This window comes from Musa acuminata, chromosome BXJ2-11, assembly GCF_036884655.1.
Source record: "Musa acuminata AAA Group cultivar baxijiao chromosome BXJ2-11, Cavendish_Baxijiao_AAA, whole genome shotgun sequence".
NCBI lineage: Eukaryota > Viridiplantae > Streptophyta > Magnoliopsida > Zingiberales > Musaceae > Musa > Musa acuminata.
The window spans coordinates 25,921,932-25,946,957 of NC_088348.1; the positions used below are offsets into that span (position 1 = coordinate 25,921,932).

General features: G+C 37.8%; 2 protein-coding genes across 2 annotated transcripts; one reads left to right on the forward strand and one right to left on the reverse strand.

Moving 5' to 3' along the window:
- Positions 1-222: 222 nt before the first annotated feature.
- On the reverse strand, positions 223-18,887 carry LOC135626465 (probable histone-arginine methyltransferase CARM1). Its single transcript, XM_065131781.1, has 15 exons — positions 18,500-18,887; positions 18,326-18,394; positions 16,414-16,522; positions 14,447-14,590; positions 14,153-14,256; positions 13,981-14,079; positions 13,803-13,872; positions 11,236-11,332; positions 8,993-9,047; positions 6,754-6,837; positions 3,820-3,897; positions 3,206-3,309; positions 1,645-1,817; positions 1,395-1,549; positions 223-676 (listed from the first exon to the last, which is right to left on the reverse strand). The coding sequence occupies exons 1-15, from the start codon at positions 18,695-18,697 to the stop codon at positions 563-565; spliced, it is 1,653 nt and encodes a 550-aa protein (XP_064987853.1). The 5' UTR covers positions 18,698-18,887; the 3' UTR covers positions 223-562.
- Positions 18,888-21,870: 2,983 nt separating this feature from the next.
- On the forward strand, positions 21,871-24,552 carry LOC135626466 (COBRA-like protein 7). The gene has a single exon (XM_065131783.1). The coding sequence runs from the start codon at positions 22,103-22,105 to the stop codon at positions 24,131-24,133; it is 2,031 nt and encodes a 676-aa protein (XP_064987855.1). The 5' UTR covers positions 21,871-22,102; the 3' UTR covers positions 24,134-24,552.
- Positions 24,553-25,026: the final 474 nt, after the last annotated feature.

Genomic DNA, 25,026 nt, shown 5'->3' on the forward strand with positions numbered 1-25,026 from the left:
CCTTATTTTTTACATGGATATTGTTGACATGAAAGATCTTAATATAAATATATATATATATATATATGAATATTAATGACATGAAAGATCCTAATATAAATATAAATATAAAAATAACAATGCAACATGCAAAAACAATAGGTTGAATACGTTTGCATCCAGAAAAAGAATATCTGGAAGTACACAACTTATCCGGCGGCACACACAGAATTTTGTCCAACGTGATTATGCTGCACTATAGCAAAAATTCGTCATTAATTGAGAATAATACACCAAACACCGCCACATTACAAAAAGGCAAACCATTTGGATGAAAAAGGAAACCATCCACTCATTAAAAGCTCCAGTTGTCTACACATCAATTTCCAGAACATTAGTTCAGAAAAGCTTGAATTTTCGAATTGTTCCGATCAGCATGAATTAATAAATTAATTATAATTTGCACAAGTAAGCTTCAGCAGAATGCAGCAGACTTCCTGCCCTGATTCAGTAGTCAGCTCGCTAGATAGACAACCTGTGATGTCAGGATTGATGCAGCTAATCTGGTAACAAGAATGTCATTTTATGAACCTGAGCAGGAACCATGTTTGTGTTGTTGCTCTGATGCCTCAGAAATCTGTGACGGTATTATTGCTAGGCTGGGACCAGTCCCATCCTGAATTTGTGGGGAAAGTTCCTGTCCCAATAGAAAATTCACACAAAAATTTGTCAAGTAATACAGGAGGACAGGTTAATTTCAAGGAAGAAAAAGTGATCACTTCACTATCAGTACAAATTCACATAATGAGAGTCGGTACCGTTTGGACCAAAGAAGAGAGGAGAAACAAAAAGAACGTAAATGTGAAAGAGGAGGCAGCAAACGCTATGTGAGGAGGTGGCAACATAGTTGGATGTTGATATGTACCAATAGGAGATGGTGGCAACATGACAGTGAGGAGGCAGCAAACGCTATGTGACAACTGTTAAAAACTTAGAAAAAAGAGGCACTATTTGTGGGCTGCTTACCATCCGAGACCCCCAGTATAAGGAGGTGAGTGCTGTTCATATAGTTCATATCTGAACGAACTGAGCGAATTGGATTGGATTGGCACTCAGATAAATAAATACCAATCCGTACAAGTGTTCTGGGTGGTATTTAAATCCATGATTCCTTTTGAATGGCTCAAAAGGCCTGGCGCAACACTATATGAATAAACTCTCAGTATATTACATTTTCTCTCAGTATATTGGATTGGCACTCAGATAAATAAATACCAATCCGTACAAGTGTTCTGGGTGGTATTTAAATCCATGATTCCTTTTGAATGGCTCAAAAGGCCTGGTGCAACACTATATGAATAAACTCTCAGTATATTACATTTTCTCACTATATGAATAAAATCTCAGTATATTACCTGTGATTGCATAAGCTCTGTGTTTGACTGCTGATCCTGCTGTAAAATATAAGGTAGTGGTTGAGACAGCCGATAGTATGGTTCCTTAAGATCAAGTTTACAGGAAAAAGTCTGCAATATTCCACCTTGATCAGCACCAGCTCCCCATGTTTTAGCTTATGAAATATTGCAGAAACCATATCAGAATTTCTAATACATATTTACTAGGATAAGCACAACAAAGTTGCAAGAATCACATATATTGGCCAACCTGACAAAGTCAAGTAAATCGTATAGCTCTGAGCATTGTGAGACACCAGGTGAAACCGTCCAGTTATCTCTTGCCCGGCCATGACATATATTGGTTGGGCAAGGACACACCGTAGCTGGTACCAATGAGTTGTAGGAGCACCTGGAGCTGTGGTAAGCCATCTTTGAACAGAACTACAGGATGAAATAACATCAATTTCATGGATGATGTTCTGAAGATCATTAGCAACTACAACTAAAAAAAAAAAACCTCAAGTGTTGGTTAGATGATGTGTTACCGGTAATATAGTTTTATGAAAAAAATTTGCATATATCACACTAATAATTTAATATTCTCATCAAATCTTACTGGAGGCAACAAAAACGATAATGTTGCGAGTTCTGTAAAAAAGTTATGAAGATTGAACCATGGTTTGCTAAACCGGCCAGTTCGCCATGGCTCAGCCAATATTTACTGATCCGACAACCGACTGGTACACAAACCAGGCCAAACCGGGCGGCCAGGTCCACTTCCATATATATAATGGCTTTTTTTTAAACAAGGGATCAGTGGGGATGTGACTCCTCATGAGTTGTGATGATTATAATCAAGAATTTTGTCAGGGTCATTATAACTCCCTGTTTTATGATTCCTTGGCGAGCCAGGTACCGATATATTCTCGAGAATCCCGAGGCTTTAGTAGATAGACCATTTTGTAGATAACACCCATGTGATTTACTATTCCAAGGGGTTGAATATAATGGACCATATCTAATAAGGTATATCAGCAATATAACTGCAATCTCAGATTGCAGGTGTAGATTGTAAATCACTCAAGTGTCTGATTATACATAGTTCCTTGAATTTAAATAAAAATAGTTCTTGCAAGTGATCAATGCTCTCTCCTCTCTTTCTTGAAAGTGCACCCATATCAGCATGAGGGGAGGAGAGAGTTGTCTTTTTCTTTGTTCATAGCTTGGTTTAGAAATAATAAACAAACATAAATAAAAATTAGGCATGGTTGCCTACAATTAAACTTCTTCAAAACAATTATTAGCAGATCAAAATTTATATTCATCACCGTCAAATATTAGGTTCAACAACACAATTAAGAAAATGGATAAAGAGGCCCTTTTCAGTTGGCCAAAATTAGCTCTAATACCCAATCTCCTTCCCCTTCTGTTCTTCACTTTATAATTATACATGTGATTTATTTCTTGATCACTGTTGCTCAAACTTCTTTTCATGTCAAGAATGATCGATGATCTGATAATTGCAGGCTAAGCAAACATTTACATTTTGTTCATGCTATTCTAGGATTTTATACAGTTGACTTAGCCCAGTTGAAAAGCATCATCAGATATTCGCAAAGGTGAAAAAACAGTACTTAACAATGCAGTAAAATATTATCATATGGCCTGAAATGAAGATAAACAATATGTTCACGAAAAAAATGTGTACCAAATATTATCTATCAGTGAAGTCTTCATACATTGTACTCATTGTTTACAAATAAAAAAGAGAGCAGCCAATGTAAGTCTCTGAAGAAGAGATAGCGACTGAAATATACGTGTATAATTACCTCCCATTGAACAAAACATCAAACCAGCAAGCGAGGCCATGAACCCGTGTACCAACAGACGAAACAAAATTTAGAGGAATATCAATCTCATAGAGATCCTCTTCCTGGATGATTAAGAGTCATGGATAAAAAAACTAATTAGTTTTTGGGATTTCAAGAAGCCAATATAAGTTTACCATTAAAATAATATGATTTAACCAAAAAAACAATACACCATTTGGAATATGACATTAACAGTGCCTAAAACCTAATTAGTTTTTGGGATTTCAAGAAGCCCATATAAGTTAACCATCAAAATAACACAATTTAACCAAAAAAAAAAAGAAACACCATTTAGCATATGACATTAACAGTGCCCAACAACTAGCTAGTTTTTGGGATTTCAAGAAGCCAATATAAGTTAACCATTAAAATGAATTGATTTAACCGAAAAAATGAAACACCATTTGGCATATGACATTAAGAAACGGAAATTAACATGATATTTCAGGTAAATAAATTTTCTGATCTTAAAAAACTTCAATTTCGCATTATCAAATATAAGGACTGCTAAATATGTTAAGAAATATAATGCCAAGAACCAAGAAAATATATATGCATCCAAAATTTTTTACCTTCATGCAAGTAAAATCTAGTGTGTGCACAATAGGCTGAGAGATCAGTAGCCTCGGATCAAATGCATCAACCACAGGCTGTTTAATGCAACAGAAAATCAATTAGAGGTATATTTCCATTAATTTTATATATTCAACAAGCATCAACTATATAGTTTATAACATAATTAACATAGCATCAGCAGTAGTACAATGCCCTCAACAAAAGATGGTAAAACACATTGTAACTGGAATCGATTAAAGTGACAATATGGACAAAAGAATAATTGAATCTGTTTATTGTTCTCTTTTTAGGATTAACGCAACTGTCGAGAATTTTTAATGGTTAAAAGATAAGTAAATTTGATATCCCACCTAAGAAAAAGCAAGTCCTACCTAACAGAGCATCAGAAATACTCCAGCATGCCCTCAACAGAAGATGGTAAAACACATCATAACTGGAATAGGGCAACATAACTAAAAATTGATAATGACAATTTGCAAATTATACTCTCTTCAGGATTGGCACTAGTGTTAAGAAAATTGCTAATGGCTCTAAAAGATACAGTAAACTGGGCATCCCACCTAAGGATAAGCAAGTCCTAGTAACTCCAACATGTGACAATTGAACAAGGAAATCTTGTAAGCCAAATCATTTTTTGGGTGGCTTCATGACAACAAGACCAACTGGCAAGATGCACTAACAATACAAAAGAGTGCCAAAGCAGAAGAGTTGTAATTAATTTAATTACTCCAAATGCTCACCAAATCTAAGGAAAATATCCAAAGATTGTTTCCACCTCTTCTAAACCTCAACTACATAAGTATTAAAAAAAACATTTTAACCTACTATTCTTCATAATATGATTTTAACTAAGAATATGTTTTTTTACAAGAGGGTAAAAGATCCATGTAACCAACCACAAACAGTTGGGATATTACAACTTTGTTATTGTAATAATTGCAACAGCTCATAAGTAATATTTCAAGATCTATGCACCTCGGAAGAACATTTAACTTAATGTTAAGAAACAACTGGAGACTTCTTAATCCACTCCTAATCAAGTTAGAAAAGGATATTTTGTATTTATTAATTCTTTTCAGAGGTATTTAAGTAATTGATTTTGAATTCACCAATGCCCAAAATTCCTAGTATAACTATGGTATTTTAACGCAAATTGCTTAGCTATTAGAATTCAGATTCAGATGATAATTAAGTTCTTGTTTAACCAAATACGACCAAAAACTTAGAATTTTTTTCTGTAAGACCTCTTAGAAGTATATTCATGAGAGTAATCATCAACATGCTTGAGAATTTGTTATTTTTCTTCATGAAATAAAATATGATTAGTTTAGAGTAAATAATCACATCTTCTCTATGTTTTATCTTCAGGACATCTTTTTCCCCTCAAATTGGAAAAACCCCTGATAGGAGGATTATCTCCTATCAATTTGGTACCAAAACCAGTTAGGTCTCAATTATCTTCATGCTCTGAAGTCTAACCTTCCTAACGACAATGACCATCTCACATGATCATCTTCAGAAACTCTCATGGATATCTACTACGCATTACCATTTTCCTCCTGGTTCTATGACAGTTTACAATATCAACTACACAATTTCTTACATACTCCAATACCAACCAACACCCCTTAACACTTCTAAACTGTTACCTAACCCAACCACAACCATCACACCATGTTCATATGGGCATATTTACAAAGTGGCATATTTCCAATGCACTTGCTCTCAATTGACAACCCAACAATTTCTACTCCATCTCTATTGCCACCTGCTATACATATTATGGATTACCTTATAATTCGTACAGGTTCCCATACTTCTAATGCAGGTCTGATCAGTCTAGGAATGTTTGAGTACCCTCCTGCAGCAACAAAGATATCAACTAATCTTTTGGATACATTCTTGTAGTAATGTCTTCAAGAAACTTACTTTAGTACTCCTTTGCAGTAACAGTGTCCCATATTATCTTTTCAAGCACCCATCTATAAGGCATTCCCAATATATCCTTCTTGGCAACAGCCCATTGCAACAACTACTCTGGCTCTCAGTATGTAACTCCTTAGCCTATGCCAGCATTGACTTTATTGTAGTCCTTGTCCACCATGCCTTTGATCTTGATTGGAGTGTGGCAACATAGGACAATCAATAAGAGCAGTAGTAGGGTTCAGGAAGATTGAAAAAAGAAAGTGGGAGAAGAGAGAAACACAGAAGAGGATTTCAATCAAAGCACACTTGATTTGATAAAAATAATTTTAGCAATGTAGGATACAAGTAGAGCATGTTCAAACAAATACTAGAACTTAAAGGGATAGATACTAAATGCAGCCCTTCGAGAATGATTCCCTTAAGTTATTGAGGTTGCTCCACTTCTAGAGTACAGTAGAACCTGTTGCTGCTCTATTAAACAAAGACCAGTCAGCAGGTCATGGTCTCGGTGGATTGGTGTAAGGCAATGTATAGCATAACAAGGATACTGATAGATTTCTAGGGCTTTACTGCTTATGCAATGATTAAAGAGGATAAATAAGATAATGGGTAGTGGAAAGTTAATAAATAAAAATCTTGGGCTCATGCTGAGTCTTTAAGCTCACCCCAGGAGAATGAATGTGACCTCACACCAATCATGCATATTTAGAAAAGAAATTGCATTCAATTGTCAATAGGAAAAAGAAATTGCATTCATTCTTTAATGTTCCTATTTATGTTCCTTTCTGTCATTCTATAAGCCCCCATGTATAAGAAGAAAGAATTAAAATGTAAGATAAATACAATCCAGAAATATTAGAATACATGTAGACCTTGAGTCAGCTCTGAGAACTCGATTATTTTTATGTAATAAATGTAGACCAGTACACATATCAATAAAAGAACAAAGCCTGGATATGCATATAAGCAGAAAATAAGTTACACAAAGAAGTAGCAAAATAAACCTGAGAGAAATATCCCTGGAAAGCAGATCCATATAAAGAAGTAAGATCAACCCCATAATAGTTGTGCTGCTGCCAAAATAGGGCCTACATAATCACAATTAGAGAATGTTATGTACATATCAGGGCTGAGCATAATGGCACTTTTTAATGAAAAATATCACTAATGACAAAGCCAAACAAAACAGACCAAATACTCAAAATAAACAACGAAAAAATTGTAACCGAAAATGCATGACACGAGTAATTCCAATGCATGAAAAAGCAACCAAACTAAATGAAAGCTCATCGAGTTATAGAAATTAAACAACTACATTCTCTAATGTATTAGAGGCTTTAATGCCTCTTTCTTTAATCAATGAAGAAGGCGGCTTTATGACACAAGTACCAGAATACCAAAATCACCTCAAGGGCAGACCAGCATTGGAATGTGGTGGTTGGAAACTTTACAAGTCAGATAATATGAGGCTTTAATGCCTCTATCTTTAATCACTGAAGAAGCAGACTTTATGAAACAAGTACCAGAATACCCAAATCACCTCAAGGGCAGACCAGCATTGAAACGGGGTGGTTGGAAACTTTACAAGTTAACTAATGTTTTAGAGGCTTTAATGCCTCTTCTTTAACCACTGAAGAAGCAGGCTATATGAAACAAGTACCAGAATACCCAAATCACCTCAAGGGCAAACCAGCATTGGATTGGGTTCTCGAAACTATACAAGTTAACTATAAAACCTTGAACAGCATCTTGTCTATAAACATGTTTCTGGATCTCTTCAACATTATTGCTGCAGCGTCAAAGATCAAAAAAAGCTCAAATAGAAAGCAGACTAGACTCCATCAAACTCGGATCAATCAGGAATAGCACAAATTGATCTTCAAAGAAATTATACCAGATAAAATTGATGATACTGAAGCATAAGTGGCAAAGAGATATTAAATATTTCAAAGGGATAAAAAGGAAACTCAATTTATGATCTGGGTCACTTTTGATAAGACTGATATGTACTGAAATATAATTAATTTATCCAAACAAGCCTTGAAAGACAGGTTATCCTAATATATAATCTTCGATACACAGGTCACAAGTTAGCCTGTAGAAACAAAGTGTATGACACATCAATCAGTGTGATTATCACCAGGTAGTATATTGCAAATGAATCCTGACTTGCAAGATGATTTGATAAAAATCTGTGTCAAATGTCTAAAACTCATATAGCAAAAACACTGCCTTGTAACATTTCCCCAAATTAATATTCTCTTAAGAGGGTCATGATCACCAGAATTCAAAAGAGCTGGCATAATGTTTCAAGGCCTGCATAGACAAGCAACTTCCCTGAAAGGCTGAAACTATTGCACCAGTATATTAAAGGATAAAAGCTTAAGCACAAGCTTTCTCCATGTTGAACTTGAGTCAAAAAATAATAATAATTTCATATCCAATTTAACCAATATGATGTCCAGATCCATTAGCATAGCTTAAGTGTGCCTGAACAATGTAGCTTCCTACCAGGGCACGTTTTAAACCATTAATTGACACTCTTAAACGATTCCTTTCAATGAGGTTCTCATGCAAGCTATGTACTAGAATGATACTAAAAACTAGCATTTGATGACCGGAGAGCAACATTGGAAGACCCCTATCTCTACAGACAAGGATCTCAGTATCTATTCTGGAACTTAAATGTCACCATGTTGAGACTGTTCACAGTAAGGACTCAATTTTAAAGAAGTTGATACTAGTGCATTACACTAACCAAAAGTGCACGTATTTACAGAACCCACAGTTATGTTACATGGGCTGCCTTCCTTGTTTTATGCTACTTAATTTTCCACCATTAATTAAACAAAGATTTTCTACTAGCAACTTGAACTTTAATATTGTAAATAGATTTACAAAGCACCAAACAGATAATTGCAGGAAAAGCCTATTTCTTAACAAAGTTATGCACAACAGGAAAAAAAAATTTACAAGCTATGAAGACCATATCCATGTCAGATCTGATTAGCCATGCAAAATAAGATGTTCACAAATTTTTGAAAGAATTCAAATTCAGCTGCAAGTAAATTACAGTATACTAGATATATCACTCAGCCACTGTGATTAAGTTATAAACAGAATGGAACTGGTTCTGAATCAGCATATCTTCAAAAGCATAAAAAATAACTTCAGACACACCTATGCAAGCATAGAATATCCGCATGATTGGAACAGAAAAAAATACATTTAACCAACAAGTACCTTATTTGCAATTTCAACATAAAGATATTCATCGCTAAATGGTGCCATGTGTATCCTGCAAAGTCAGGAATCGAAAAGGTCAGCAGTCAGATGATAATGTTAACAAAATTATGGGACAAACAAATAAAAAGAAATCAAATATCCATTTTTTTGTAAAAACGTAGTTTTATGGACTTTTTGAGAGAGACAATGTGATACAGACTCTTTCAACAGAAGAAAATTCCAGAAATCATGTTCCAAGTTTGCTAAAGATGGTCAGCTATGTGCGATATCATGAGTTTGAGCACTAAACTAAGTTTCTACTTTCTACACAGTTTCAACCTGTATTATAAATGGCTAACAAGCTAAGAAGAACCAACAACTGATACTACTTTCCGTTGCAAATTATAGAAGTAAACTGAAGTGACACATTGGCATAATAATAAAGATCTAAACTATTTCACGTCTACTTTGCTCCTTCAGAATATGAGCTAAATCTATAAATAATACTCGATTGCATCTTACCAATGTATATGACCAATCATCAATAATTTCCCCCAAGTCTCCATATTATTTTATTTGGTGTTTACTGTTGTCTGATTGTCATTTGGAAGCTTCTTGACATCTGGATCATGTACAGACCTCCATCTTTAACAGCGACGTGGTTTTTAGTCTTGAATCAGATTGAAAGATCATAGGGAACAATAAATACTTTTTAGGAGTTGCTCCTTCTTTTGAATATAAAAAAATGCTTTGGTGTTATCGGGTGTAACACCTTGAGGTGTTTTGCTTTCTCAATATTGTAATATTTTTTAGGAACAAAATTTGCATCATCATCCATTATTTAAGATATTTCACAGGACTGTTTTGGACATCTGTAAGTTGATTTATGTTTATTTTTTTTAGAAGTACAGTGTTCTACTTTAAGGTACTGAGTTTTATTTTTTATTTTTTTATTTTTTTATTTTGCAAAAGGATAAGTGGTGAAAGCAGGTTTTGATCTCAACACCTTGTGATGATTGACTACATCTTTACCCGTTAACACCTTCAGACCCATGTATTATCCCATGTATGATAATTCAGGCATAAAGACATGTTTTTGCAAGAAAAGCATAAATCATTTCGAGTCAACCGAAAGTCTGACATGATCAATTCTAGATGTTGATGTGGCTGCCGGGATGACGTGATCAAATCTGAGTAATCTTTCACATGCATGTTTCTTTTTCCACTTGAATTTTGTTTGTGATCTTGCTTCATGTAATGGATAATCTCCTCCCCTCTTCAAGCTGAGTTTTGTTTGTGATCTTGTTGAATCTAATGTATAATCTACTCTTTATCTCTAAATTTATTACATTCCACATAATCTGTGTCTTCACAATGCATGTTTGTGTTTAATACTTTAAAGATTATTTAATTAGAAATTTATTTCATTTAATAAAATAAAATATAAAAAATATTGCTATGTTCATCATAATTAGTTGAAAATTGATAACAAAAGTTTGATTGTATTAGTTAACAACTCATGCTTAATGACTGATTTTTTTATATTATTAGTAATAATAATTTTTATTTCGCTTCTACTTTAGTATTTAGTAGCTATGGTTGCTTTTCCATTTTTTGTGTTTTTATTATCGTAAATATTTTTAAAATATTATTTAATTAAACATACAGTCTGACCAGTTGACCCACTGGTTAAACCCGTGACCCAGTGACTGGAGGGTCGGTTGGTACAGAATTGATAACCATGCTCTAAATTGTAAATAAGGGATTCTCTTCTGTATAGTGTTTGTTATGAGTTAGTAAGATGATTTAATGAGTAAGTTTGTTGGAGTCTTTGACCTAGATATCTCATCTCCACCTAAATATTCTTTCTTTTTCACTTCTCTCTGATACCCACGATGACTTGCATCAAATCATATCTGATAATACTGACTACAGTTATTTTGCACATAGACTTTCACCCCACAGCGTCCAATAGCAACCAAAGGAAAAAAAAGAAAGACCCCATGATTTGATCCACCCAATCTGAAAAAACAAGAACTTTTAAAATCTACGGCAGATCTCAATTAATCTAGATGCACCAGACCTTGATGTACGTAAATTTTCTTCTCAAACTATTACAACCAGTCGGGAAAGAGGTCAGCACTAGAAAAAGCAGCACTAGATAAGGTATGAAAATATGGTCAGCAACCTGTATGTATCAAGCATTGCTAAAAATTTAAGTTCCTTGCATAAGCATAGGAATGATAAACAGTTTTAAGTACCTTCCTAAGGATGGAAACATCTTCCCATCAGGGATAAGGAATCGATCCCTTGCAATTACATATGTCTCTAACATCCTTTCATTTACTAATAGGGTGCCTGAAAATTTTTAAAGAAGATCAATGATAACATAAACCAAGAAAGGTCATTGTTTGTAAGCAACTTGTATTATTAACATCAGAGAAGATAAGCTTCTGATGGCTTGTTCCATGTAATGGTTCAATGAGTTGGAAGCTAATTCCTTTTGCAGAAAAGTCAAAACATCCCACAGAAACTGACCAATATGCATGTTTAATCAACCCAATTATACAAATCAATTGAATTTTTTTCATAATTAAATTCATATCAATAAAAGCAAAGCCTAAACCCAATGCACAAACACAACAGCAATATAATACAAAAAAACTACCCGAGTCATCAATTAAAAATAAGAAAACAAAAATGTTTAATCATAATTCTGCACAAAGCAATTGTTCTATGAAGCAAAGCACACCCACAGAGTATGAAAATAGTTGTGCCCAAGTACATGCTGCATCAAGGCATCACATCACATTCAAAAATTCTTAAACTCTTATATATTTTTTTCTTAGATTTTTTTCTTTTTGAAACAGACCATATAATCTACTTATATCTCCACTTTTAAATAGTTCTACTTAAACTAATATATTTTAAGTAAATTTTAAAGATTTTAATCCCAGTAATTATTTCATGCAGATCTCATGATGGTTAAATTGTTTTAGTAATAAAAATATTGCATGATTGATTGTAGAATTTCAGTCCCAGATGAGGGCATCCAGCACACACCATATCACATGAAATGATCAGAGCTGCAAAGTTAATCTTCCAAATGCACCTTATACTAAAGCCAAACATATGATTAAAGCTTTCATTCAAAATTTCATAACAAACAAATAAGGAATAAATCTCTCTTCCTGTATCCACAACATGTATTGAAATCCTAGCTAACAATAGCATACCATGATTTTTCCAGAATATTAAAATTTGTATAAAGAAGATTATGTTATCCTTCCAAATACATGAATGTCCAAATTCCTAAACACATTTCATTTTTATGTATTCCCATTTGTTTCAAATACAAAAGTATAATGCTCTCTCCTAATTTATTGAACATATGATTGCATTACCATCATTACTAGTCAGAATCCAGTAAAGCTGTCTCATATTTGGCTGATTTCTTGGACATGGACATTTTCACCAATAGCTAAAATCAACTAGTGTCAACTGATTTAAAAGGGCTCAATAAATCGCTGCCACCATCTGCCTACCATCGACTGACTTAAGCTAATACTAGAGCTGAAATGACTGATACAGCTCATTTGTGCTCCTGCACCTCCCTTTCAATCCCCCTCCATCCTGCAAGCCTCATGCTCTACACTAAATCGAAAAGTTCATGTTTTAGCATATAACATTGCTTGAGATAATAGATAAATTCATAGTTAGATCATCCAACATTGCTTATGTAATAGCCAGCTTATTCCTACAAAAGGTTTGGGCTATAGCTTGAGACAATATTCGGGCACCATCCACATCAAAAAAGTTTGTTCTGAGTACATTCAAGATTTTCACCCACAAAATTTTAATCGTACAAGTTGGGACAGATACAGCATCACGAAAACAAGAGGAGGAGAAGGCAGAGGAGGAACAAGAAAGGGTGCATGAGGAGGTGGTGGAAGAAGAGGAGAAGTGGAGGAGGAAAATGAGAAGGAGAATGACAGGAGGAAAGAGGGGCACAGGGAGGAAGAGGAGTAGGAAATGGAGGTGGAGGAGAAATGTGTTAGGATTCCTTAGGATCCCTTTATTTTTTAAGCTTTTGAATAATGTTTATTGAGTCTGTTTAGTTCAGTTAGAATCGGGTAGAGATTTATTTAATATTTATTTATTATTAAGAGTCCAAGTCCTTGTGGACTCTAGGTGGAACTCTATAAATAGTGATGTAATCGTTTCTTTTGACAGACAATGAAATATTATTAAGTCTTTTGACAAACCCTAGGAGGTCGATCCCCTCAAAGTGATCAAGGAGGCCGATCCCCTCAAAGTAATCAAGGAGGCCGATCCCCTCGAAGTGATCATTCCCCCCTTTCTTCCATGATAAAACCCTAGGATCTTATCAAAGTGGTGTGGCAACAGTGAGGCTAGGTGGCAACACTCAGAGACGAGGGGAGGGGAAAATGACAAGAGAGAAAGGGAGAGAGAGAAGGGGGGATCAGAGATGAAAAAAGAAAATAAATAAATAAATAATAGCTGTCAGCTGTAAAATATTTGAAAACATAGGATACAGGTGCCAGACAGTAGCCTTAACACCTGGTACCCCCCAGTTTTATCCATTAAAACCAAGCAGAAAAGCCCAGTTCGGGTGGATTATCGAGCAGTAACTCCTGATTCAGAACAGACAGGGGAAAATCTGCCGGTCCATGTCCCACTTTCAAATTGGACCGGTAGATACACATTGTTACGGATCAGTCCACTTGGTTTTTAGTACAGATAACACCAAGGAAGAGAAAAACTAAAAGTCAATAACAACATTAGAAACAAAGAGAAAAGCACCCACCCATTGGCTCAGAAATAAGTATATCTGCTTTCTCAGGTAGATCCACTTCCTCAATTTTACCTTTGATAACCTGATCATCATGAACCAGATGATCATAAAATGAGTAGAGTTCTAAAGTTAATTACTATAGAAAAGTCCGACATGTCAACTTCAGTGATTAACTCTAGTAAGATCAAACCGTGATACGCTGTCCAAGTGATGGATTTCCAGCAATAAGCCTACGTGCATATTCTGCCATCTCAGATGCTTCTACAGCATAAACGTGTTTGGCACCTGCCTGAATATAATGAACAGGATAATTACTTTGTTCTCAAATGAATTAAAAAGTTTATCCATAAGTTTAAACATACCTGAGCAGCAAACAGTGAAAGAATGCCGCTACCAGCACCAACATCAAGCACAATACGACCAGAGAAATCTATACGGTTCTCAATCACTGCAGCATAATAGGTTCCTGAAATACCAAAGAAGTATAAAAATATAAATAAAAGATTTCATGGCAATATTCATAAATGAGAAAACTAAAAGTAGAGGTAAGATGACTTGATTAGTGTGTTAAAAGCAAGAGTTTGTTCCTTCTATAACCTAATAACATAATACAAGACCAACAGATGATGACTGATAGATATCCTTATTGTACAAACCTGTCCTCACATAGTCTTGTAGCATATTTTGCTGATGTAGCAGCTGTCCATAATAATGGAAGTACATCTTGGCAGAAGTGGCATCTATTTTATTATCAAATTTGCTTTTAGGAGTTGTTAGTGATCCATTCTCTAAAGGTCCACCTGAAAGAAAAAAAAGGACCATGATTAAACAAGTTACTATCAATTTAATGAAACAACGACTTGCTTAGTCAAAATGAAGAAACACTATTTTGTCACAACTGACAAAAGTATTGTTATGTATATTATCCTAATTTTATTGTCAAAGTTAAGTACAACAGTTTTCAGGAATTCAAATTAGTGAACTACATACAACATTTGAGGTCGTATAAAGCGACATATGCAGCAACATAAGACTGCATACTGCATAAGACCATGTAAGACCGCATAACAGTTAATGATTCAAAATATGGTCAGATTTTCATATTTCTATTAGAAAATATTTGAAACTTTCAGCCTTTAACTTAATATTAGAGAGTTTTGTCAAGCTTGTGTATATTACATTAGATTGTGATTATAGGATTTAAACATTTATCTTGTATGAGTTATGTGGTAAAACAGTGAATCCAACAGAAATCTAGTAGTTCTTTTTTATAATTTGTATATCTACATGTAACTTGCCTTACCATGCTTGAATGAAAAGATATATTGTCAACTAACCATATAGTGTGATTACATTGCATGAGAAAGTTTATATTCACTATTTTAATACTTTTCTGAAATTAATTTTGTAAATTTCTTAAAATGGAACCTGTATATGTGTGTACGCATGCACCAATGCAACTGCATGCTACAGATGCACCATATGCAGCAACATGACCACTGCATACCACTTCCACTTTTAGAAACTTTGATCTAGACATTGACAAAATTCATTACATTTTCAAATGGACAGAAGATGAAATAACATAATCCCAGAAAGTAAAACCAAAATGCAAAGATGTGTCAAACACCTAGCTGCATCCATGACAGTACGTACACCACAATGGAAAAACAATACCAAAATGTGTCACGGACATGTGTCAAACACCTTGGTTGCATGGCTCACGCTAAAATCAATGTCCAAGTATATGTTGAAAATTGTGATTTGCTATGAATTAGAGATGTCGACTTACAATTTCTTAGGTTACAAAGATGTTTGATAGCCATATGAATTTATAAAAGGTAGACATCAGATGATCAAAGTGTCTTTCAAACAAAATGTCACAATACAACTTGGAACAAGAACATAGCATCACAAAGGAATCAAGGATCCGTATCATGGACCAATACTGGTTTTGCTAATGGTTTTGCTAACCTTTGGACCATTATGATGTTAGTATAGTACTGGGTGGTATACCGATTTGTGCTGCATGGTATCATAAAATGCAATAACAAGGTGTTTACCAGTATCAATCTTTATGTTTTGACACTGGTACATGGTCAGATCGGCAAATAACAGCCACGTACGCAAACATGATGTGTAAGTGTACTGAGTGTCATATGATTAAAACAGCAATCCGTCACTCCAAGAAATTGTCAATGCCAATATTCAGTAAAAGAAACCAAGCCAAGTAATGCCTAGTAATTCATCCAAATTATAACTTTGTAACGAATTAAAAAACAGTAACACATGAAAGGCCCCTAAGTCTAGAACCCTCAAATTGCATTTGCAACACAAAGTACGGTTTTTCAAAATCTTTTTCAATGACTTCAGACCAAAGAAAATTAATACCACATGTCAGAGCTTGCTGCATAACCTCTAAAGTCACAGGTCATCCACTTGGAAATCAAATTTCATTTAAGCACTAAAAAACACAAAAATGTTAGCTTCCAATATCCTCTTTTTGAGTTTACTTAACCTTAAAAAGATCAAACAAAAAAAAGGATATATGCATTTTCCACTAAGAGCAAAGATCTTAAAATAGTATCATAAAGACATTGTAGCAATTTCAAATAAATGATACCAGTTTTTGCAACAACCACTCCAAGCTTCCACTGTTCAAAGGCCAAATGAAAAGCTTTGGTTTCATCCTTTGTATTGAAACCTATCTTAAATACTCTCGAAAAATATTTCTGCATCAGAAATATTAGAAAAAGCAAATGCAGTTAATGGATTTGATTATGAGACAGGGAAGAGTTAGACTGTATCAATCTAAAAAGGCACACAGCTATAATTTTCACAACCCATTAACAGTTAAAAAGCATATACAACAAAAGAGTAACACAACCAAAGTGAAATAGACTAATATGTGCAATGCAGTTTAGCACAGATGCCAAATATTTTTGGAAAAACTATCAGTGTCTAGTTTACAATAAGCTTCTCAAAAGTTATTGTTCACACTAGTGTAAGTAAAGATTAAAAACAACAACGGACATGACTTGATATTTCCAATCCGAAAGTTTATGTTAAATTTGGATCATATGACCATAGAATTCAACAAAACCACCCGACATAGTTAAACCTCATGAACTAATTGAGTTTCAGATTTAGTCATGTTTGAATAAGCCAAGTTGCAATTTGTTAAGTATTTCACGTTTTATTTATTTCAATAGAGTACAAGTTAATTATGATTGGTTAGAGTTAGTTATTAACTAGTTATAACCTGTTACAACAAGTTATGTTTTACAAAAAATGAAACCCAGCCTAACCACCCAACTGTCTAAATTTAACTGACCTTCTTCCTACTTACCCTATTGTCTAATCTGCACATGAAGCGTTCAAGGTTACCTTATCGTCTAGAAACCATATTTTCAAAACTCCAGATCCCTATTTCAGTAACCCTTTGTGAGATTACGAGAGTAGCTTTTATCCCATAATTCCTATAAATAGAGATGTCTGTAATTACCAAATTAGTTTAACAACTTATTATTTTCTCTCTTTTCACCTTTAAGAAGCTCTTATAGAGTCATTATCCAATCAAATTTACCCATAAAATCTTATCGATGTTTAAATTATGTACTCTTATAAGATTCTATTGTACTTTCTTGAGTAGAAAAGCATTTTAACAATTACATCTTATAGAAATTCTGAAATATTTTAACACTTCTTGGCAGTAGCTATTGTTGTAACACAATCATTTATGTACATTACCCATTCCTTATCAGACTAGCATATGCAGAACATCTGATAAAGTTTTTAATTGAGATACCCAGGAATCCCAAAAGATTAAGCTTTTAGGAGAGGGTCCAACTTTAGAATTCCCTCTCATATGAAAGCCAGTCTAGGGTTGAAGTGTAAACGAAATCCATGTGTATGGTGCAGGCCCAAATGAAGAATCGGTATGTTTTTAATTAAACACTGAGAAAAATGAACATACACAGTCTTTGAACTCATGACCTACTTTGATACCATGATAAAGGTTTTCATGACCTACTTTGATACTATGATAAAGGTTTTAAGTGGATTTCTAGTCATTCCAAAAAGCTCAAAATTTTGAAGAATGGGCCCGAAATATTCATAAGTTTTAACAACATCTAAGACTATTCAATTTCACACCTTGATAAACAAGTCGACATGAATCATCAGCAGCTTTAACAAGTTCTACATATCTCCTCATATTCACTTTTTTGTTCAATCAAATTGTTTCCTCTTTTGTAACAGCAATTTCTGCCAAAAAGAAATTAAATTTACATAAAACTCTTTTACGGCCTTATAATCTATTCCATGATAAGGGTATTATCAAATTTGACAAGCACACTGTGTAACGCGGAGAAGGAACTTGTTAAACGAAATAATAAATTCTACTGAACCAACTATGTGCAACCGAAAAATACATTATGACAAAACATCAACGAGAATGAGAATCAACCATCATTTAAAGGTAAAACTGTAAATATCAGTAAATCAAGTGGATGATTCAAGTAAAGTAACAAAACCTCTTCGGGGTCATCGTCTCCCGTCTCATTGGTCACGCACAGCAACTCCAGCAGACCTAACTTGAAGATCTGGACAACAGACGATCCGAAGACAAAGACAAGGGTAACAAAACATCACCCACATTCTCCAGTACCCAGCACCATAAAACAAAGAAAGGCAGAAAGGCATCGAACCTGAATCTTCTGAAGATCAAGGTCAAAAACAGGGACGGGCGAGCACGGCTGGTGGAACCGAAGACGAGAGCAGCCGGAGCGGTCGTCGGAGAAGAAGGCGGAAGCGGCGGAGGAGGAGGGAGCAGAGGACGAGAGGTGGGAGAGAGTGATGGAGGGAAACACCTGCGGGCCTTGCTTCTGCCCTAAACGATCCTCCATTGCTTCGCCTCTCGCCCCCTCTTACCTCCCTTCCGCTTTCAAAGGCTAGGGTTAGAGCTCAGCGAGGGATCAGAGGTTAGGGTTTGGTTAGGAAGCCAGTGATCGGGGTTTTGGAGGGGGAAGAGCAGCGGCACCGTCTACGAAAGCGTGTACGCAAAACGATCTTTCAGCGTGAAGAGAGGCGTACTAATGGAAGGTTACATTATGACACCATAATTTTTTATATTGCTATATGAATTAAAGAAAGTTTGTTTTCTCAAATAAGTCTCAAAGCGGTTTTATATTTGTATTCCGATTATATTTTTTAATAAAATATTTTTTTTATATATAATAACAGATGAATTCGAATTTGAGACGTATTACTCATATAATAATATACTAACTGATCAGATACCTCAATAGAGATAGTATAATTAATATATTAATCTTGTAATGAAACATAATTTCATAAGATTAAAGCTATAAGTGTAATTTCATTCTTATATTTATTTTGATCATACCATGGTTATTTTATATGGATGAAATACGAGATAATTACATATTATCCTCTATATTTGAATTATATTAGCATCGTAATCCTTATTCTTAAAAGTATTTACATTAGGATCCCTATAGTTAAATTATAAAAATAAAATAAATAATCCTGTTTATCCTAATATTATCAATTACATTAACGAAAAATATAATATGTGACATCAAGTGCTAAATTAGTATGAAAGTAATAAGCAAAAAGATAACTTGAATGTTTTTTCTATTTCTCATAGTGAACAACTTGATGAGTGTGTCGTCAATCATGAAAATGAATCAAATAGGGTTAGGGATCACCCGATTGAAGATGACCTCCATGGACGAGGTGACATCGAGATCAACGAATGCAAAGGCTCTCATGATGAGGGGCAAGCCTAATTGTCCTGTCACTTGGTCCGTCTCTTACTATGTCATCGGGATGCTCAAGGCGTAGTTGTCATCCCACTATGCTCGTAGTATAACGAAAGCGACCACAACTAAGATGCTTAGGGTGTGGTTGTTATCCCGCTTAACTCCTGGTATAGCGAGAGCGACTATAGTTGGGATACTTAGGGTGTGATTGTCATCCCACTTGGTTCCTGATGTAGCAAGAGCGATCACTTTTGGGATGTTCAAGGCATGGTTGTCATCATCGTCACCACCAAAGTAATCCTTCCCGAGCCCCTCCTCGTAGCTATGCAGCCCAGCACTCACTGTGACATCTCGTTCCCGGTACTTGCTTACGCTACCTTCAACGTTTGCAACACCCTTGTCATCCTCCTCCGTGCACTTGTCAACTATGGTTGGTTTGGCATCGAGATTTGGATCAACAGCTAACCCATATTTCTCCTCCTTTGGACTTCCCTTTGCTTGTCCCCTTACACAATGTTGCTCCCATGGCTCACCACCTTACGCACTGGAGTTCAACACCTTCGTCCTCTTCTAAGTGGACTAGCTCGTGCTATCGTGGAAGGCAATGCATGACATTAAATTGCTACAAAAGCTCTCTCGCTTTTGTTAGCAAGTGCTAGGCCTCTTCCTCTTATGTTGGCTCTCGTGATTATAAGGAGGATGACTTTAGTGACAATGATAATGATGACCATGCCATGAGCATCCCACGGCGTTTACTCTTGCTACACTAAGAACTAGGCAGGACGATGACGATGCTCTGAGCATCCTAATGGCGGTTACTCTCATTACGTTAGGAACTAACCAGAACGATGACCACACCTTAAGCATCTCAACTACATAGTGAGAGTCCAAGTGGCAGGCGAGTGGGTCTCCCCTCTTCATGAAAGCCTTCACTTTCGTCGTCCTTGTCATCACCTCCTCCACGGAGATAATCTTCAGCCGAATGGTCTCCAACCCTATATAGCTGCTCTCCCATGACTAATAACATATTGACCAAGCCACTCATCCTTGAAAACAAAAGAGATATTGAAATTATCATTTTACACAATCACTTTCATGTCAATTAAATTCGTGATATTAGTGGTGTGTTTTCTATCAATTTTCATCAATACAGCTGTTAAGAAAAATCGATTTTTTTTTCACTTTCAAAACTATAGAACTCTCAATATAAATTTTTTATTTTATGTAATATATAATTAGCCTATAAAATAACTATTATCGATGTACTTACAAAGATATATGCTTAAACTTTTATTCAAAATTTCATCATGAAAACATTTCAAATTATAGATATATCTCACCTATTACTGGTTATGAGCTGAATCAAGGGGGTATGGCACATGTCCACTCATATTAATCATGGTAGACCACATATTGAAATGAACGCTACAAAGCCAACGGTCAGACTCACAATTATCGATCTTTTTCATTAGAACCTCCATACGCTCTCAATCTTATTAGAATATATAGCCTGCCGCGTTGGGAGACTTTTAAGTATACGTCGCGAATCATGGAGATGATAACGTGCCCTCCTTTTCGATGTCAATTCAGGGACGAGCCACACGTTTCCTACCCACGTCCGCGACTCTTCGTCGATACTGCCACGAGGCAGCTTGGGACCCTCCGTCCCACAAACGTGGGGGCAGGTACGAAAACCGGGCGAAGAATTCAAAGCTAGAGAAATAATGGTCCAGTGGATTCAAAAAGAACGTAACATGTGATGACGGGCCCCACCGACAACGGGTGTGAGCATATCCGGGCCCACAACGACCGCACTTGTTATTTCCTGTCCGAAGTTTGAATCAAGCAACGCGGACACGTCTTTCTCAACGGATACATAGGTTTTCTATTATTTTGGGATTACCCACCCAACTTGCGAGTGAAGGAGGACGGCTCTACTCGGTGCAAATTATTGAATACAAATTTGAATATGTTTCTTCGAAGCTTAAAGTGGTGTTCAGATTGGAAGATAAGTTCTGCTGTTCATCTGACCATAAAATCCTAAAATATCAATTAATTTTAATGAATTTGATTGTATATAATATTGAATCCAATGATTAACCATGGATCCAAAATGTTAATAAAAGAGACGGAGGATTCAGATGAATTCCAAAATTGAATGCAAAATCAAAAGAAATCACGTATCTTATCAGGCTTAGTTTTGCCCTTTTGCCGTCCCCGTTTCCAAATCCTTCTACCCGTTCCTATGCCTGCCTGCTGCTCTTCTCTTTCCATTTATATTAATACTAGATCTGGTTGGCAAAAGAGCCCCCGTTCCACAAAGCCATCCCCACCACCTACAGCTGTCTCCGCCCTTCCGCTTTCCTTCTGCCTTCCGACTCTCACAGCCTTCTTCTTCCTTTCTTCCCTCTCTCTCTCCTGCCTCGTTCATCTCTTTCTCCCTTGCAGAGAAGTTTAGATACAGGAGTGCAGGTGCGTGTGTGACTCGAAGTGGCCGTAGTAGGAAAAGAAAGAGAGGTGTGACAGATGGGTTGGTGTTCTCGTCTCTCTTTTGCGCTTCTTCTGGTTGTGATCTCGCTTTCCGTGGGCGGCTCCCGGTCGCAAAGAACTCCGGCGGCGGGGGCCGCGACGCCCCCGGCTCCGGCTTCCGTACCGGTCCCGTCCCCAGCCCCCGCGCCCTCGCCGGATTCCTTCTGCAACGGCATCTATCTCTCCTACGTCCTCGAGCGCCGGGAGAAGATCCACCCATTCACCTCCGACCCGGCGGACCAGCCCTACGCCTTCAGTGCCACCGCCACTGTCCTCAACCACGGCGCCGCCGACCTCCTCTCATGGACCCTCCTCATCCCCTTCCGCCACCGCGAGCTGATCGTCTCCGTTGGCGGAGGCGTCCTCACCAACGGCTCCGTCTTCCCCTACAACACCACCCTTGACGCCAAGGCCACCGGCTTCTCCGGCTATCCTAACACCGACCTGAAGACCGCAATCGAGACTGCCAACGATCGGTCGCAGATCGAGGCCAAGATAACCCTCGTCGGTACCCTCTTCGGCTCGCCGCCCCCCGCCGTGCCGCTCCCGCAGTTCCTCGCTCTCGACGACCCCTCCTACAGCTGCCCGCGGCCCACCGCCTACAACGATTCGAACCTCGTTGACACCTGCTGCGTCCCCGATCCCGACTACGTCCCCGAAGTAACCAACGCCACCGGCTTCCTCCCGCGCCGCTCCGGAGACCTCACCATCTTCTACGACGTGCTCCAGTCCTACGGCAGCAGCTACCTCGCCCTCGTCACCCTCGAGAACCACAGCCCCCTCGGTCGCCTCGATCACTGGCAGCTCTCCTGGGAGTGGGCGCGCGGCGAGTTCATCTCCTCCATGAAAGGCGCCTACCCCTCCGTCGTCGACTCCTCCGACTGCATCTTCGGCAAGCAGGGCCAGTACTACCAGAGCCTGGACTTCTCCAAGGTGCTCAGCTGCAAGCGCAACCCTACCATCGTCGACCTCACCCCGTGGCGCTACAACGACACCGACCTTGGCCGCATCCCCCATTGCTGCCGCAATGGCACCATCCTGCCGCCGGAGATGGACCCGGATCAGGCCGTCTCCGCCTTCCAGATCCAGGTGTACAAGATGCCTCCCGACCTTAACCGCTCCGTCCTCTTTCCCCCGATCAACTGGAACATCTCCGGCACCCTCAACCCGGACTTCCAGTGCGGCCAGCCCATCCGCGTCAGCCCCACCGCCTTCCCCGATCCGAGCGGTCTCTCTTCGGACAGCCTCGCGCTCGCCAGCTGGCAGGTGGTCTGCAACATCTCTCGCCCCAAGGGCGCCAGCCCCAAGTGCTGCGTCTCGTTCTCCGCCTTCTACAACGACTCTGTCATCCCCTGCAAGACCTGCGCCTGCGGCTGCCCCGCCAGCAACCGTGGCCGGACCTGCAACGCCAAGGCGCAGGCGATGCTCCTTCCGCCGGAGGCCCTCCTCGTGCCGTTCGACAACCGGACCGCCAAGGCCGTCGCCTGGGCGGACATCAAGCACTACAGCGTTCCTTCCCCGCTGCCCTGCGGCGACAACTGTGGCGTGAGCATCAACTGGCACGTTCTCACCAACTACGACAAGGGGTGGAGCGCCCGGGTGACGCTGTTCAACTGGCGCGAGGACCAGTTCGCCGACTGGTTCCTGGCCGTGAAGATGGACACGGCCTATCGGGGATACGAACAGATGTACTCATTCAACGGGACGGCCATGGGGGACAACACGATCTTCATGCAGGGCCTCCCTGGGCTGAACTACCTCAACGGGGAAGTGAACGGCACGAACCCAGACACCGATCCCAGGGTGCCCGGAAAGCAGCAGTCCGTGATCTCGTTCACAAAGACGAAGACGCCCGGGATCGATATCATCGGGGGTGGTGGCTACCCCTCGAAAGTGTACTTCAACGGGGAGGAATGCTCGATACCAGATCTGATTCCTGCGAATTGGGCGTCGAGGAGCGGTGGAGTTGGTGTACTGAGACTGGCCCTGCTCCTGTTTGCTTCGGCTCTCATGCTCTGGGGGCTGTAGCTTGGGGACCTGCCGATGCCCATTCTTTGGTTCTTTCAGTAAAATATGAACGACGGCATCGCACCAAACTGCGTGTTTGGTGCTTTTGAGTCAAGAGGATTGTCATCAACAGGCATCGATACAAACCTATACAAGAGCTGGAGTTTTGTTCACAGTGATGTTTCTCCTTAGCTAACCAAGAAGAGTAGATTAAGCTTCTGCAGATTCATTCATGTATGCTACTACTCTTCTGATTATGTTATCTTCCTTCGTTAAAATGAAGTATGGATCTTCAGTGTAATTTGTATGTAATTTGTATTTTCATTATGTAGCTTTATTAGATGGCGTGTGATGAATTGGCTGATATTAGCCGGGTGTTAAGGAAATATGAAGAAAGATTTTACCGGAAAGTATAAAAGATGATCATTTTTTTTTCTTCTTGTCATTGATGCAAACGTGAGATCATGCTAACCACTTGTAATATCTTGAGCTCGAATGATAGTTTCTTTATGCATTTAACATGATGAGTGGGAGCCATGATTCTAAGATCTAATACGATAGAAGCGAGCAACAACATGCCATGGCAGAGCTAAAAAGAATTGCGAAGTAACAAAATGTATAGTGTGGTAGAATTAAGATTTATACTGATATTTTCTACTGAGGATTGATGCTAGCTAGTGCTTATTTATGTGTAGACGAAGACTACTTAATCTTTTTGAGCTAATGGCGATCGAACATGGGCTCCAGCAAGCTTTGCGTTCTAACATTACAAAGCTTATTAAGAAAACTCAAATGTATTTTTGATCGGCTTATCTCATTTTTTGGATTTTCATATTTGTATCATCTGATTTACCATGATCAAATTATCGGACCAATAAATATTGGGTATGCATTACAAATTCTTGGCATAATAA

Coding starts and splice junctions, on each gene's coding strand:
- LOC135626465 (XM_065131781.1), bottom strand. CDS start 18,697: ATGGAGGATCGTTTAGGGCAGAAGCAAGGCCCGCAGGTGTTTCCCTCC. Junction 16,523..18,325: donor GAGACGATGACCCCGAAGAG/GTTTTGTTACTT, acceptor TTTCTGATGCAG/AAATATTTTTCGAGAGTATT. Junction 1,818..3,205: donor GATGTTTTGTTCAATGGGAG/GTAATTATACAC, acceptor TTCATCCTGTAG/TTCTGTTCAAAGATGGCTTA.
- LOC135626466 (XM_065131783.1), top strand. CDS start 22,103: ATGGGTTGGTGTTCTCGTCTCTCTTTTGCGCTTCTTCTGGTTGTGATC.